We start from the raw sequence: 16,922 nt of genomic DNA on the forward strand, positions 1-16,922 counted from the left end.
ATTAAAGAAAAATTACTCATCAAGAAGATCATATATAACTTGTATTTTTAGGGTTTAGATATATAAGTACTATGATACATACATATATCTCCAACTTCCCTCCTTTCAAGAGCATTGGAGATAGGAACAAACCATAGAGAAATGTAGCTAGCATACCCGTAACTTTCAACTTCACTACTCAATTGACCTGTCTGAGTGGTTAATGGTAGTCGAAAAACACATGGTAAAAATGAGGTGTATTTATACTTTCTTTCATGTAGTTTCTTGTCAGACACTAGTTCTAATGTTAAGTCAAGTTAGTTAAATAAGAAGGCCAGTTTGCTTGAAGAGTGTCTACGTACCAAACAGTAAGAACACAAGACAGAGGCTGAATTCTATGGAGGGTCTGAAGAGGAGGCTTCACATTATGTCAGGTATTAATGGCAAACTTTGAAGAGAATAAATCAGCTGTAAAATATTTAGAGTGTGATAATTTTGAGGAAGTTCAGAGACTAGTAGAACCAATCTTGCAAATTACATTAGCGATGAAAGTTGCAGCAATAATCTGCAAGTTTTTCTACTTCTTTTTCAAATGCAATGTATCAAATCATGTCCTGATTTAAACACACACACACACACACACACACACACACACACGGTCTCTGTTCTAAATAACTGAAAGGGTAAGTTCAGTGACTGGAAGGACTTTGGCAACATAGCAACATTTGGTGCTTGAAATGCACACAGTATAAATACAGCGTTCTCTTTCTATAGGGAAACAAAAGACACCAGTTCCTTTTCTATACTCTCTTTTTTTTTGAAAATAGATTTTCATTACAGTTCCCCCTCCCTCTACTCCTTCTAGTTCCTCTCCACCTCATTTCCCATCCCAATCAATTCTGTCTCTCCTTAGAAAAAACATGTTTCTAATATGATATGGTATGGTATAATATTATATGATATACAATATAATAATAAAACAAAAACTAATACATCAGAGTTGGACAAAATTAAGACAGAAAATGAAGAAAAGGGACAGCAAATATACCCACTCTTCAAATGGTCAGGAATCCCATAAAAACACTAATCTGGGAGCCATAATATATACACACACTATGTATATATATATATACACAATATATACATAGTGGGCCTGGCTCTGTACATGCTGCCTCAGTCTCTGTGACTTCATTTGTGCTTTGATCATGTTGATTTAGCGGTCTTGTTTTCTTGGTGTCTTCCACCCCTTTTGGCTCTTAAACTCTTTCTGCCTCCTCTTATGCAGGGTTCCCTGAGCCCAGATGGGAAGGATTGGATGGTGATATCTCATTTAGGGCTGAGTTTCCCAAGATTTCTCATTCTCCATGTGATGTTTGGCTATGAGCCTCTGTATTTATTCCCATCTGCTTCAAAAGGAAGCTTCTCTGACAGTGACTGAACAAGGTACTGATCAATGCGTAAAGCAGAATACCATTAAGAGTCGCCACTACTTTTTTTTTTCTTTCCTTAGATCAATAGTATTTGGCTTTATCCTAAATCCTCGGACTATAGCCTCAGGTTCTTGGTAACACAAGCAGTTTTGGGTACCATCTTGTGTAGTTGACCAAAGTCAAAGAAGATATTGGTTGATTATTCCCAAAAGTTTTGTGCTACCATTGTACTAGCATATTTTGCAGGCAGGATGCTGTTGTTAATTAGAGGGTTTGTGGCTGAGTTGTTGTTTATGTTTCTCCCTTGGTAGTATGGAGAATAACTTTCTGTACCTAAGAGACTGGAACACAAAGGTGATGGCTCTATGTAGGGACCATCTAGAATTCTCCTTGTTTGATGAGTTGTGTAGGTGTTGCCTTCACTGTTAGAGTCTAGCTGTCAGTTTGTGGAGAGCAACCTGCATAGTCTTGACAGCAGCCTGGTTTGGGGATTCTCATAGGACCCCTTTGTCCAACAGTTTAATTATAAACTCAACTCAAACCTGGTACTGAAAGCTTCATTTGGTGTCGGTCACCATGCCCCCCCATCCAAAACTATTTCCCTTTTCTAGTCAGCTCAATCTGACCCACTGGTCCCTTATTCTATACCTCACATCTGTAGATCCAGGAATTATACCCTGGTTGTCACTGACTTAACAGTTAATATGTACATATAAGTGAATATATGCCATATTTGTCTTTCTGTGTCTGGTATACCTTACTCACGATGAATCTTTTTTTCAAGTTCTATCCATTTACCTTCAGACTTCATGATTTCTCCCCCAACCCCGCTCTCTCACAGCTGAATGTACCACATTTTCTTTATCTAGTCTTTGTTGATGGACAACTATATTGTTTCCAATTCCGGGGCATTGTGAATAGAGCATCAATGAAAAGGGTTGAGCAAGTCTCTGTAGGATGAAGCATCCTTTGGATGTGTGCCCAAGAGTTGTATAGCTGGATCTTGAGATAACTCAATTCTCATCTTCCTGAGGAACTGCCACACTGATTTCCATAGTGGCTAAGAAGTTTGCACTCCCACCAGCAATGGCTGACTGTCCCCTTACTCCACATTCTTAATCCTTACCACTGTGAGCTGTCACTTGTTTTCTTGATTACATTCTGGTGTAAGTTGAAATCTCAACGTAGTTTTGACTTGATGGCTAAGGATGGTGAACATTTCCTTAAGTGTTTCTCACATATTTGAGTTTTCTCTTTTGAGAATTCTGTTTAGATTTGTACCTCATTTTTAAATTTGGGTCATTTGTTTTCTTGATATCAAGCTTTGTTGAGTTTTTTTTTTTAATTTTGGATAATAGCCCTCAGATATGTAATTCGTTAAATTGTTTTCTTATTGTGGAGGCTGCCAGAATGACAGTGCCCTTTGTTATGGAGAAGCTCTCAGTTTCAGAAGGCCTCATTTATTAATTGCTGATCTTAGTTTCTATGTTAACAGTTCAGTGTCTTTTCCTGTGACAGTGAGTCCAAGGATCTTCCCCAATTTATCTTCAATCACATTCAGTGTGTCTGATTCTATCTTGAGGTCTTTAACCCACTTGGAGTTAAATTGTTTTGAAGGGTAGTAAGTATTGATTTATTTGCCTTTTTTTCTACACAGAGACAGCCATTTTAACCAGATTTGATTATTTTTTGAAGATGCTGTCCTTTTTAGAATATGCATCTCTGACTTCTTAATAAAAATATCAAATGTCTGTATGTGGAGTTATGTCTAGGTCTTCAACTATATTTCATTGATCAAAACACATATTTTTCTGCTGTTTTTATTACTATAGCTCTGTGGTACAACTTGAAATTGGAGATGGTGAGACTGCCAGAAGTTCTTTTATTGTTCAGGATTGTTTTAGCGGTTCTCTCTCTCTCTCTCTCTCTCTCTCTCTCTCTCTCTCTCTCTCTCTCCCTCCCTCCCTCCCTCCCTCCCTCCCTCCCTCTCTCTCTCTCTGAATATGCTTGGCCCAGAGTGTGGCACTATTAGGAGATATGGCCTTGTTGGAGGAAGTGTGTCATTATGAGTGTGGGCTTTGAGAGTGCACTCCTAGCTGCCTGAGGATGCCAGTCTTCTTGTCTTCCTAACAAGATGTATAACTCTCAGTTGTTCCAGCACCATACCTGCCTGGACACTGCCATGCTTCTCACCATAATGATAATGGACTGAACCTCTGAACTTGTGAGCCAAGCGCAATTAATGTCTTTTATAAGAGTTGCTTTGGTCATGGTGTCTGTTCACAGCAGTAAAACCCTAAGACAACTGCCTCTATTATTTTTGGGTAGGTCTTTTATCATGAAGGGGTGTTCAATTTTGTCAAAGGCCTTTTCAGCATCTAATGGAATAAGCATGTAGGGATTTTTTCCTTTCAGTTCATTTATATGGTGGATTACACTGACAGATTTGCATTATGTTGCACCATCCCTGCATCTCTGGGATAAAGTATATTTGGTCGTGGTGGATGATCTTTTTTTGATGTGTTCTTGGATTTGGTTTACAAGTATTTTATTGAGAATTTTTGTACCCATGTTCATAAGGGAAATTGGTGTGTAATTCTCTTTGTTGAGTCTTTATGTAGTTTTTAGTTTAGGTATCAGGATAACTGTGACCTCATAAAATAAATTGGGAAATGTTCTTCTTCAGTTTTGAACCCCAGGACAAGGGACTGAGGTACATATTTTTCATATCTGGAAAGACCTGGCCTCCAGGTTCATTTTGGTCTCTTCCCTTCCCCCTTCTCCTTCTTTCTCATCTCTCATTCTCTCTCTGTGAGAGATCCCCAACCCAACCCCAGAGTGACTTCCCTGGCCTTGGTCCTTGGGTCAATGAATGTATCCAAGGACAACTTCCCAATAAACCTGCACTTAGTCTGGCTTGAATTGGCTCATTTCATCATTGGAGAAATAACTTATCAGTTTAACTCTTTAAAAGTCTGATAGAATTCTGTGCTAAAACCACCTGACCCTGAGTTTTTTGATTTTTGTTGGGTGACTACTATTTCTCTAGGAATTATGGGTCTGTTTAAATTGTATGATTTAACTTTGATAAGTTATGTTTCTAGAAAATTATCCATTTCTTTTTAGAATTCCCAGTTTGGTGGAGTACATGTTTTTAACATATGTCCTTATGATTTTCTGGAGTTCCTCAGTGTCTATTGTTATGTGCCCCTTTCTATTTCTGATTTTGCTAATATGGATATTCTCTCTGCCTTTTACTTAATTTGGGTAAAGTTAGTTAATCTTAATCAGTTTCTCAAAGACTAAATTCTTTGTTCCATTGATTCTTTTAGGTTTTTTATTTATTTCCATTTTAATGATTTCAGCTCTGAGTTTGATAATATCTTGCCTTTTACTCTGTGATTTCTTCTATTTGTTCTAGAACTTTCAGGTGTGCTGTTATTAGTATGAGGATGTCTCCATTCTTTAAATGTAGGCACTTAGTACTATTAACTTATGTAAGTTGTGTATTCATTTTCATTCAATTCTAGAAAAATTTTCTTTATTTTTTTTTAATTCAGCAGAGTGTTGTTCAGTTTTCATGAGTTTGTAAACTTTCTGGAGAAGGTTCAAAGGTCCATCTGTTTTATAATAGCATTTCTGTTTAGTTTTTGTCTGGTTGACCTACCTGCCTGTTGGCAAGAGTTTGATATTTAAGTAACCCCTCTTATTGTGTAAGTCAATATGTGACTTAAGCTGTAGTACTGTTTCTTTTATGAACTTGGATGCCCTTGTGTTTGCTGCATAGATGTTAAGCCTTGCAATGTCTTCTTGGTGGATCTGACCTTTAGTGAGTATGCAGAGTTCTTCCCCAGCTCTTTTGATTAGTTTTGGTTTGAAGTCTCTCTGCAACCTGTCTCTATAAAACTGCACTGACCAAACTGCCATATATATCTCTCCCTCTAGCTGCTCTTAAGTGGTTTCTTTTTCCTATCTGTTCTCGGGAGGCTTATCTCATTCTGTCTTTCCCACTGTTAGACATCACTTTGAAACATGGCTGCTTCCTTCTACAAAGTAACCTTTAACTTCGTTGTTAAGGATTAAAAGTGTGTACTAAGGGCATGTCTGTGTTCAGCCAGATTCAACTGTAATCCAAGGCGTGTCTGCATTCTGGTTGGATCATATTTTTGCTTTCATCCCTGTTCAGCTATATTCTTCTACCCTTTTCAGTATGAGAACTTTTTCCTCTACTGAAATGATGGGGGAATACAAGTGATTTTGTTCACATCTTTTTTGAATGTTAATTTATATCTTTGAGTCCCAATAGATTTAATTTCTTCTTCTTTTTTTAATCTACCAAAATCTATTTTTTTCCTTAGGATTTTTTCCTTTCAAATTCAGCTCATTGAAGACTTTGTATTAACAGCAAATTATCTAATTTATCTAATTCAAGATAAAATTCATCTAGTCAGCTGTTATAATTTTCCATGGTATCAAATTATCTCTAAAGAACAATATTTCAATTAAAAAATTTTGGTGCTGCTGGTATAATTCAGTTTTGACTTTTTAAAATTTCAAAATCTACTTAAAATATTTAAAATCTAGGGAAAAGTTTAAAAAAAAACCACCAGAACCCTTGGATGGATTTGTTTTTAATATTCTCCTTCATCACATGCATGTACATATGTATATATTAATATATATTGTAGGTTAAAGTATGTGCAAATATGCAAATAAGTTATGTACAACTGTTTATAAATACACTGCATAGGATTTCCAAGATTCCATTATAATATCTAATGACAACTCCCAACACACTGTAATTAGGTATTCAATATCTGATCTACTTTCAAGTTTCTATAATTGCTATGAAGGTTTTGTAAAATTTCTCTAGATTTAGGAATTTTGTCTTATCTCTTGCTCGAGCACGTGTGTATGACACAGGGTTTGAGTATGTCACCCTGGCTGGCCTGAAAATATCTATGTAGACCAGGCTGGCCTGGAACATCAGAGATTCTCCTGCCTCTGCCTCCCATGTGCTGGGATAAAGGTGTGTGCCACCATGCCCAGCATCTCTTGCACATACTTAATCTAGAAGAACGCTCTCTTTTGTCACTAGCTTATGCTTGACAACCCAGGTCCTATTTGTGTGCAACATGACATGGTCTAGATCTGTGTGTCTTCACTTCTAAGTTGTCCCGTTATTTTCTATGTGTATGCTAATGTGATATTCAATCTCGATTGGGATTTCAGCTATTGGACTATTGATATTGTACACCAGCAAATTTCTGAGTGTTCTACAGGTGTCCTGTGTATTGCAGGTGGTTTGGGTTCAACTCGGGCCTCTAGCCACCAAATCCAACTGACCTCATGCACACTCTCTAAGGCATTCTATACTGTGTTCCCAGACATTGTTAAATGTGCCCATGGGCTGCTGACCCAGCACCTCACTTGAGAACCATCACCGAGATGCTCACGTTAAAGTGAAAAGAACACTGGCCAAGTGTATTTCCTAATAGAGGTTAATGTCTAGTGGAAGGAGCACACATCAGACTGAGTCACTGATTCCAGCACTCGTTTAAGTCACTGATTCCTTGATGTAAGGTGCATTCCCCCTTCTGCTGTACACTATCATTTTATATACTGTAATGTGAGGATTTCATCCAGTTTATCTCAAAAATTCAACATGACATAATGTCATTGTTTTAGTTTTTGATGCTCTTATTATAACAAGTTTCTCCACTAGGAAACACACTTTGGAAGCGGATTTAGTATTTTTTGCAACGATTAACTTTAGTTATAAGCATCTGCAATTGTAAATTCTTATTGTGTAACACTGAATGTGAGAACTAGTGTAAAGGCTTATTTCCAGTGATTTCGGTTATTGGGACATTACAGCTTTCACTTAATAATTTACAAGAATAAAATGATGTTTGGTAAGGTGTATATAATAATAACAACAAAATTGGCAATTAATTTGAGCCGTCCATTTACCTTTAAATGTTTTTGTCTGTGCTCATGGTCAGCTGGTACATATAAACACACTTACCGCTCATGGATGATTTAAAACATTTTCTACAACTGCAAATACTGGGAAATAAATTTACTCTTGATTCTGAACATGCCGTACACATTTAAATATACCTAGGAGCAGATGTATGTTCGGAAAAACACATCACAGCATGGCACAGTGACTTTAGAACTGTGACCAGGTAAAGTGAGAAAAACGGAGATTTCAGCTTACTTCTGGATACTTAATACCCTTCTTTCTCTAACAAGTTGCTTCTAGTCTCAGGAGCAGCTGCCAGTTTTGCAGTCTCTCCCAAATCTGGCTCTGTGGTGGTAACAGTAAAGGTGAAGCAGCCACCGTGACGGGTTGCAGACCGGATGTGAGATCTTAAATAGCCCTTAACTTCGCAGAGTCACCGAGACGCACCTCCCTCGTCCCTCTTCCTCTCTGCCACCATCCCGTAGGAGACCGACCCAGATCCAGGAGCAAACTTTTTAGAAGCAACAAGCCCCGCCTCATCCCGACTCCTTTTCTCTGATTGGCTTGTGTGACTCCCGACGGCCCAATCACATTTGGAACCTTTCGGCGCAGCTCGGTGGCGTTGCTGCGCATGCCCAGTCAGGGACAAGCCGTGCAAGCCAGTCCTCCCGCGTGCGGCAAAGGGCACGGTGTAGGGCGGTGCTAGCCCCGCTAGGTGATGGTGCCAAGGTCGCTGCGCCGCTCTGGAACAGGGCTACACCCAGCAGGAGGGTGACAAGAAAAAGCAGTCTAGTCTCCACTGCCCAAGTTCAAAGCTAACTCCCCTAAGTGCAGGGTTAGGGTGTCCCGCTCACTCGACTGTCGGCTGGGACTCGGAGGGGGCGCAAGCTGCAGTCTGAGTCTCGGCCGACCGCAAAGCCGGGTGAATGGAGCCGGCCCTGACCAGAACAATCAGCTCTGGTGCAGAATGGGCTGGGCTGCACCGCCCCAAACGTGGCCGTGGTAGCATCATCCCCATTGCGCCGCTCGGGAGCCGCGAGGTCCGCGTCCAGCCCCATGAGGCGGCCCCGGGAAGCGCGGCTCCCGTGTGTGTAACTTAGAAAGTGACCAAGCAGCACGGCAGGAGGGGCGCTAGTCTAGCGCCGTCCCCGCCGCGCCGCGTCCGATCCCCGGCCCGGGCCGCGTTTGGCGGCTCGCCGCTCCCAGCCCAAGCCGGCCCCTGCGGCCGCTCACAAAACGCGGCGAGCGGAACCCTCACGCGGAAGCGCCCGTCGCACTGAGCATGCCCAGTGGCACAGTCGAACAGAGGAGTTTTTTTTCTTTTTCTTTTCTTTCTTCTTTTTTCTCTCTTTCTTCTTTTTCTTTTTTCTGGGTCTCCAGCAGGAGGCCTGTCCCCCACCCTCAGTTCAGACCCCCGCCGTCCCCCAGCCTGAGCAGCTAACCATGGCCGAGGTGTCCGGCGCCGCGTTGTCCCAGGCGGGTTGGTAAGTGTCGCGTCGCGCCGGCCGCCCGGCCGCGGGCTCGGGTCGGGCCCCAGGGAAGGTCGGGAGAGGGGCGCCGGGGCTGCGGCGGGGAAGGCGGACACCGCCACCCGCCCCCGTCCTCTCGGGGGCCCTCGGGGCCGGCTCCGCCCCCGGCGCCACGCGGAGCTCGGCGAGTGTCCCCGCTCCCCTAGGGGCGGCGGCCTGCGACCCGGAGCGGAGCGGCGGCCCGCGGGGAGAGAGCGAGGCCTCCGAGCCGGGGAGCGGGCGGCGGCCAGGCCCGAGCCGCGCCGATGGGGAGGACCCGCGGGGCCGAGCACGGCGCGCCGCCGCCCCTGGAGGGAGTCGCTGCGGCGGACGCGGGAGGCGGCGGCCTGCGGGAAGTTGGCGGGAGCACTGAGCCCAGCCCCGCGCGGCGGCCCGAGCCGGCCCGCTGCCCTCGTTTCAAACTACCGCGCCGACCGGAGCGCCGCTGCCCTTGCTACACGCTCAACTTGTGAAGCGGAGAATGACCGCCCAGGCTACTCGTGCCGGGGCTGCCCCGTGGAACTTTTTTTTGAAAGGATGGCGTTGATCTGATTTTTAAAAGACTTTTTCCAGCCGTGACTTTTAGGGATCTGAAAGCAATTACAAATTATTCTGAATTAAGCATTCTTTTTGGAATTGCAGCCATTTCAGTTGTAAATATCCACTTTAATTCAGCGTCGCTTTTCCTAGCTTGGCATAGATACCTTCCTGGGCTGATGGGTAGGGATGAGGATGAAACACAGATTATTTGTCCCAGTTTTCTGAAAATACACTTTAGTGAGAAGAGAGAAGCATCAAGAAAACTATTGTGGTGTTAGCAAACCGCTAAAGGACAGACAGAGCACTTTATGACTGAAGGAGAGAAGTGAGTTCTGACAGATGGTGAAGAAAGGCTTTGCAGATGCAGAGTTAGTAAAGTCCTTATTGTTTTGGAGAAAGGACACTAGATCTCAATGGTTCCTGGAAGTATGAAGGTGTTTGAAGATTGAAACCAAGAAGGAGGGCAGCAATGCTTAAAGGGTTGGAATTTGACTTTGATCATAAAGTTTTGACCAATAGGGCAGTATCATCACAACCCTGCTGAGAAGGTTTTGCTAAATGATTTTACGCGCCTCCCCCCTCCCCCCCCCCCCCCCGTCCCCCCTTCTCACATGTGTAAGATTAAGGCAAAGAATTGTTAAGGAACTTTCTCCCAGGATGGCTAGGAAGTGGTTGAAATAAATGTTGATGTAACTAGGCTGGTCAAGTCCAGTGTATTTACTATTTATTTATTTAGTAAATAAAGTACAGACCTCTTCATTCCCCCATTACTGGTACAGCAAATTTTAAGTTAAAAATTTCACTTTATTCAGTTTTATTTTACTCTTTTAATGGAACTCCTCTTTTCATTTTCTTGATTTTTACAAGGCTGTCCAGAGTAATCTTAAGTCTGTCTTCATTTCTGTTTATGTAGCCCAGGCTGGCCTTGAACTCATGATGGGATTACAGGTTTAGATCACACCAGACTTAGTATCTATTTGAGTTCTTCATTACACTGCGTCTTACTCTTATAAACTAGTGATACCCCTTTATTTACAAATACAGCTTTTTGAAAACATTCCGAAACATGACTACATCCTCTAGGAAGGTTCGTAACTTTATGGGAATCCCAGATGATTCTAAATTTGTTTTCTTAGGACCCTTAAAGCTCCTTAAGGGCAGAGAACACACACACTCTCTCTCTCTCTCTCATATATATATATATATGTATATAAATTATTTTGTTTGTGGTATCATAGATACCTAGAACTATATACTGCATTATTGCATTATCTTGGGGTCTTATTAAGTTGAAAGAGTTGACCTTGGAGTGGCCCTGTCAGTCACAAATGCCCAGAGTGTTTCCTCCTTTATTAGATTGTTACAAATCTCCAGCAATGTTACATTTTATCATTTGCCAGTTTGTTTTGAAAGCTAGGTTTACATACTTCCTTTCTACCAATTTGTTTTGCTTCTGAAGAGCCCAGATAAAGGCTGGGATCACTAAAATTCTTACATTTCTAAGACCGGTAGGAGTTTTCTAGCCATGTTCACCAGTCAGAATTTGTGCTAAGGAAGAAAGGCATGGGCTCTCTTCAGTGATGTGGCTTGTACTAGGCCTCTAGTTAGAGACTTACCGTGCTCCAGTTAGAATTGCAGAAGTTTAGATTTGTAGCAGTGCTGGGAAGAAAAGTTTAGCTGGAGAGCGGCTTTGAGCAACGCAGATGAGTTCTGACCCAGATCTCCCCTCGGGGCGGGCTGTTGACTCTGAACAAAATACTTCTGCACTCAAGTGTGCTATGTACTGAAGTAGTTTGTAGGTTCTAAAATGAAATGCTAAAACATCTGTACAGTTACTAATATGTTTTTTAAAAAATTTTATTGGATATTTTATTTATTTACATTTCAGATACTAATCTGTTTTATCTACTGCATGTAAAGTAGGGAAATAATAGTGAATGGCTTATGCTGATAATTTGAGGCAGAAGATCAATTTATTATTGAAATTTATTGGGTTGTTTATAAGTATTTTAAGTCTCAGATATTCAGTAATATTCCAGCCAAACTCAGGGCTTTAAAATATAAATTAAGCAGTAATATACCCCCAACAGCCCCACACCTCCAACTTGTAACAGAGAGGATTAGGTTTCATGGACTTCACCTTAAAATATTTTAGGGATTTTTGCAGTAAATTGGTTTGTTTAAATTTCTAAAATGGCCCCTTGATCCTTTGTAATGCTTACCTTTGTGCATAAAGTAACTTCATAGAAGGGATTTGGCATTATATTTACGTAGTGAACAGTAGTAGTCATGTTGTGTGTCTTGTTTTCCCTTAATCCTTTGTAGAGGGAATTGTCTGTTTCTACTTGCTGTACACGTCCACATCATGTTTTTGAGTCTTTTATTTTTTTAAATACTTTTACATTTGAGGTGAATATGCGTGTGTGTGTGTGTGTGTGTGTATGTGTGTATACATGTGTGCATGCATTTGGAAGCCAGAAGAGGAGGCTGGGAGTCCTCCACCATTCTCTCGTGTGTTCCTTTGAGATAGAGTTTCTCACAGAATCTGTAGCTTGTTCCTTGGTTTTGGATAGACTGCCACCCAGCAAGCTCGTGTGGTCATCCTGTCTCACATCCTGGGCTTGCTTTACAGGTTCCTGTGCCACACCTAGCATTTTATATGGGCTATGGGGATCCAAACCCAAGGCTCTTATCTGAGCTACTTTCCCCTTCCCTCCCGCTTTCTCCCTCTCCTTCTTCCTCTCTCCCTGCCCTGTCTCCCTTTCTCTTCTTCCTCCTTTTAAATATGTTAGAGAGAATGTAATTATTGAATTTATGTTTGTGAGACCATATTGTCTATAGAATCAATATTGTATAGTTTAAGCAAATCACAAGAGAGTAATAGTTTGCTGAATTCTAAGTAGTGGAACCAAGAATAGACTCAAATACTCAGAATAAAAATTCAGTACTTGTAGTGCATTGTGGTGACCACTTCTCATTTAAATGGTTGATTAAAAATAACACATTGCCCTATGTCCTTGTAATCCTAGCCTCGGCTTCATACTGAGACTGTCAGAAAAATCCAAGTCAACAAAGACAGGATTAAATCCTACATTTAAAAGTGGAATTGTTTGCTGTTTTTTGTTTGGGACAGAAGCTTATGTAATAATGAAAGAACTCATCGTTTTAATTGGATCACTTAGACCTATGTTTTGAAGTCTTACGAATTTCTGAAAAAACAAAGCACCATATTGTGTGTTTTGTTTTCTTAAGCAGTTTAGAGTTGAAGATCTATAATGTATGTGGCCTTTTTTAGGTGGGGCATGTTGACTCACAGCTCTAGTTCCTGGATGAAGGTAGAGGATTGCTGTCAGGCCAGTCTGGGATGTAACAAAACAAAACAAAACAAAACAAAACAAAACAAAACAAAAGAAGAAAACAAAATTTTTATTAAAAAATATAGTTTTGAAACACAACACTCCAGGTATCTGATTTTTTTTTTTTTTTTTAAATAGAATGGAGGAGACAGAGTAAGATGTTAAGTAAATATCTCCTTCCCTCCCTAGAATCTCACCTTTCCTTTGGCTCATCTCACTTTGACTACTGCTACCACACTAGCATCTTCTGTCCCAAGTACATCTGTGTTACTTTTCCACAATTAAGAGACTGCAGCTTATACACTGCAACCAGCTCTGGTGCAGGAGAGCCGCCATAGGCTCCTAGTACAAATGGAATAGTGTAGAGTACCAAGGGAGTCTGCTCTTCTGTACGTCTAGCCCTAAGGTAAAGAAGTGGAGCAGCTCTCAGACATCATTGCTGGGATTTAAAATTCTTCAGTCTTCCTTTCATATCCCACCAGTAGAAGCTTCTTAATAGCCTTATTAATTATCACAATAAAGAGTGTGGTTGTCATTCTTCAGCCCACCCTCTGTGCTTTTCTTGTTTGGTTGGTTTCAGTTTTCTCAGAAGCAAACTATTCCCCAGGAGACTGCTGGTGAATGAGCACTCTCCATCTTAAGTGAAAAACAGCATGTCTTAACAGCACAGGTAGAACCTTTGGTAGGTGGTAGCATCAGTATAACCACTTATATTAGTGCTAGTAGTTGCATAATACATTTATGAAAAGGATACTAAGAATTTTTATTCATGTTATTCTGTGGCACCTCTTACACATAGGTGAACACAGTATTGTACCTCCTCTCCCTCATGGTCTCACTGTGTATTCTAAGCTGACCTTGAACGGGGAATTTTGCTTCAGCTTTCCTAGTCTCGTGTTGCAGCCAGTTACAGATGGGTACCACTATATGAAGTTTACATAAGTTACATATTAAGTGCATACTAGTTTTTATTTCTGAAATTGTGAAATGCATTTTCTTTTTTCCTTTTCTCTACCCTCCCTCCTACCCTCTTTTTCTTTGAGATCATCTCACTATGCAGCTATGACACTCCTGGAACTCACTATGCAGATCTGCAGGCTTGAACTTTCAGAGCTCCACTTGCATAAGCCTCCTTAGTGCTGAGATTAAAGTTGTGTGCCACCACACCTGGCTTATGAAGTGCATATTCATTATCACGTTCATAAAAATGTTTTTGTGTACTCTCTTGGGAAGGATCAAAATCATATCTTTTAGATGCTGAAGAACACTATAAGAAATCAATTGCTTTTATATGGTTTTCAGGGAGGCTTATTGGAAACACCCTTCTTTATTTATTTCCATTATTATTTTTAGACAGGTTCTCACTATGTAGTTCTGGCTGCCAGCCTAGAACTTGCTATGTAGATCAGGCTCACTTTGAACTCATAGACATCTGTTACCTCTGCCTCCATCTTCCAAGTGCTGGGAGGAAAGGCATGCACCACAATACTCAGCTTGGCAGCATCTTCCATTTTAAGATATTTCCCATTTTAGTGCACATTGGTAATCTCTTTCTAGTTTATATTATTTGCAAAGTTAAAATGTTGAAAGGTAGGATGGGTTTGTTAACATTTTACCTTAGAATATGTTACATATCTCTTGCAGCTTCTATTGATGGTGTAAACTGGGTATTTTGTCAGACTGTATGATTTTAAGGTGCTGTTTGCAGTCATTTTTGGTGACTCACCTATAAATCTAGTTTCAGCTGCCTGTAGGCTTGACTGCCTCAAGTATGAAGAAGGTCTATAAAGAAACTTGCTGCCTCAGCAGGTTGAAAATAAATTTCTTCTTTCACACAGCAGCATTTGCTAAATCAACTAAAAACTACATAGTAACAGTTCAAGAATCATAAAAATAGCACATCAGCTTATTTTAGCTTATGTTTTTTTCATTCTGACAAAAGGAGAATATTAGCATTTTGATGATTTATATTATACATAAGTCCTGCAGTCGGAAACTTTTTAAGGTCTACAATGTTCAGGTAGGTGAATGTCATTTGTACAATAGGTAGACTGTCCTAATAACAACAGAAAAATTTGAGAGTTACTTGTGGAACATAGTATAAGAAAGAAAAGCAGAAAGGGAGGAAAAGAAATATGCGATAATGTGATATATTAAGAAGTTGTCCAGTCAAAGATGAAGAGAACAGAAAAGAAAGTCAAGATGATGGAAAGGGAAGGACTCAGCCAAATATGTGCTGTAGCTGCTATGTGTGTGTGTATGTATATATGTATGTATGTATATATGTGTGTGTGTTCATGTGTGTATATGTGCATGCATATGTATGTATGTATGTGTGTGTGTGTGTGTGTGTGTGTGTGTGTATGTTCCTATCTGTGTATATAGGCCCTCTTTACATGCATTGCAGCTTTGTGGTTTTTAAGGTAGAGACAAATAGATCATCTCAGTATCATGTTATTGGATATATACTATCTTTACATTAATAAGTTAATATAAAGAAGCATAGCCCCTGCAATACTATATGTACTGAAGTACTCTTAGAAACTATTTATGCCTCCTGTGTGCAAGATCCTGTGTTTGTTTTGGAGTGTAGTGATGTATGACAGGTAGAATTTAAATATATTCTGCACTATTGTTTTTCTTGCCGAGTGGTGTTGAAAAACATCTGAAAGCAATTAACCCAGACTTGGGAGCCTGGAGAACTTTCCAGTGTAATAATATATACACATTGCTTGTTGTACATCCTGTCTTAACACTGTGTCTGATTTTTGTCTAGGGAAAAGCAGGTAGATTCATCAATTTGTCTATTCAGCAAATAATTATTAAACATTGTGTTGTGGCAGGCACTTATAATCAATACATTTAACTTTCATTTTGTAGTTAATAGAAAGGAACTGATGAGCTTTAGTCAGGGGATGGGGGTTAAGGTAGAGGTGCCATCCCTCTTTGGGTTGTAATGTCTCTGCCTGCCCTGCAGTAGCTGGAGCTGGGCAGTCGTAATTGGTGATGGCTGAGATGGAGATTGACAGATTGGCTTCAGAGATATTTGGGAATCTCTTCTCAGGGCGTGAAGAGTTTATTAAAAGGATATTAGAAGTTTTATGTTATACCATAACTGCAACAACAGCTGACAATGGGAGGGGTAAGGAATTGGTTGTAGTTTTCAAGCTTATACACATGAGTCAGTTCTAATTTAGTTTTTATGCAGACTATTGGAAGATTACCGTATTTTTCAGGTGGATGGGTCATAAACCAAAAGAAGATTATTTCTTCAAAGACCTCATCTTAAACATGGCTGTCTTGAATTCTAAGCATTCAATAAAAAAGTCTTTGGAGACATTTTAGTGTACTATAATGACTATATGTGGCTACTGAACACTTCAAGTGTGTCTAGTCCAAGTTCAGATGTGCTATAACATGTAGTGAGTTTGGAAAATTTAGGGTAAAATGCAAATTTTGAAATATTTATTTTTTATATATTTATTGAAATGATATCTTCAATATATTATGTTAAAATTATGAAGTTTTTCTATTTCTATTCGCTTTTAAATGTGACTGCTAGAGGGCTGGAGGGTGATTCAGTGTTAAGAACATCTAGAGGGCTAGAGGGTAGCTTAGTGTTAAGAACATCTGCTCTTGCCGAGGACCTGAATTCAGTTTCTAGCACTTACAACAAGTGTGTAACCGCTTGCAGTCTCATCCAGTTTCAGAGGATGCAGTGAGTCTGGTGCACCTGCTCCTAGGTGCATATACTCACATACAGACAGATGCACATACATCTTTAAAACATTTTATCTCTGTTGGACACTATTGATCTGAGAACCAGTCTCTGAGACAGAAGCTGCATTCAAGTACTGAGAAATTTCAGCATTTTTAGAGGAGATTCTTTAAGTACTGACAGGTAGGGAAAATGCTTTAGAGTGTATTATAAAGCCATTCATTCTTTTAACAGAAAATGAATGTTTCTTTTAAGAGTTCTCAGAGCATGTGATCTGGTCAGTATTTTATTGACTTACTAACAGCAGAGATAGAACAGTTTTGAGTTATAAATAATCTAAAGGTTCCTTAAAAATGTGCTCATACCCCACATGATCTAGATCTAAAATTCAAGTAAAAAAGTTCAAGTGTAGATTTTCAGAAG

General features: G+C 40.2%; 1 protein-coding gene across 3 annotated transcripts in view; it reads left to right on the plus strand.

The window, feature by feature from the left end:
• Positions 1–8,605: 8,605 nt before the first annotated feature.
• The window catches only part of Tdrd3 (tudor domain containing 3), a 125,695-nt gene continuing 117,378 nt past the window's right edge, over positions 8,606–16,922 (plus strand). For 2 of the 3 annotated variants that reach the window (XM_028758327.1, XM_028758328.1), the window contains exon 1: positions 8,606–8,861. In XM_028758327.1, coding sequence (XP_028614160.1) covers positions 8,821–8,861 — 41 coding nt within the window. In that variant the 5' untranslated portion in view covers positions 8,606–8,820. The remainder of the gene's footprint in view (positions 8,862–16,922) is intronic. The other variant, XM_028758329.1, reaches the window with a different exon arrangement.

The sequence above is a fragment of the Grammomys surdaster genome, unplaced genomic scaffold, assembly GCF_004785775.1.
Source record: "Grammomys surdaster isolate TR1022 unplaced genomic scaffold, NIH_TR_1.0 126189, whole genome shotgun sequence".
Taxonomy (NCBI): Eukaryota; Metazoa; Chordata; class Mammalia; order Rodentia; family Muridae; genus Grammomys; species Grammomys surdaster.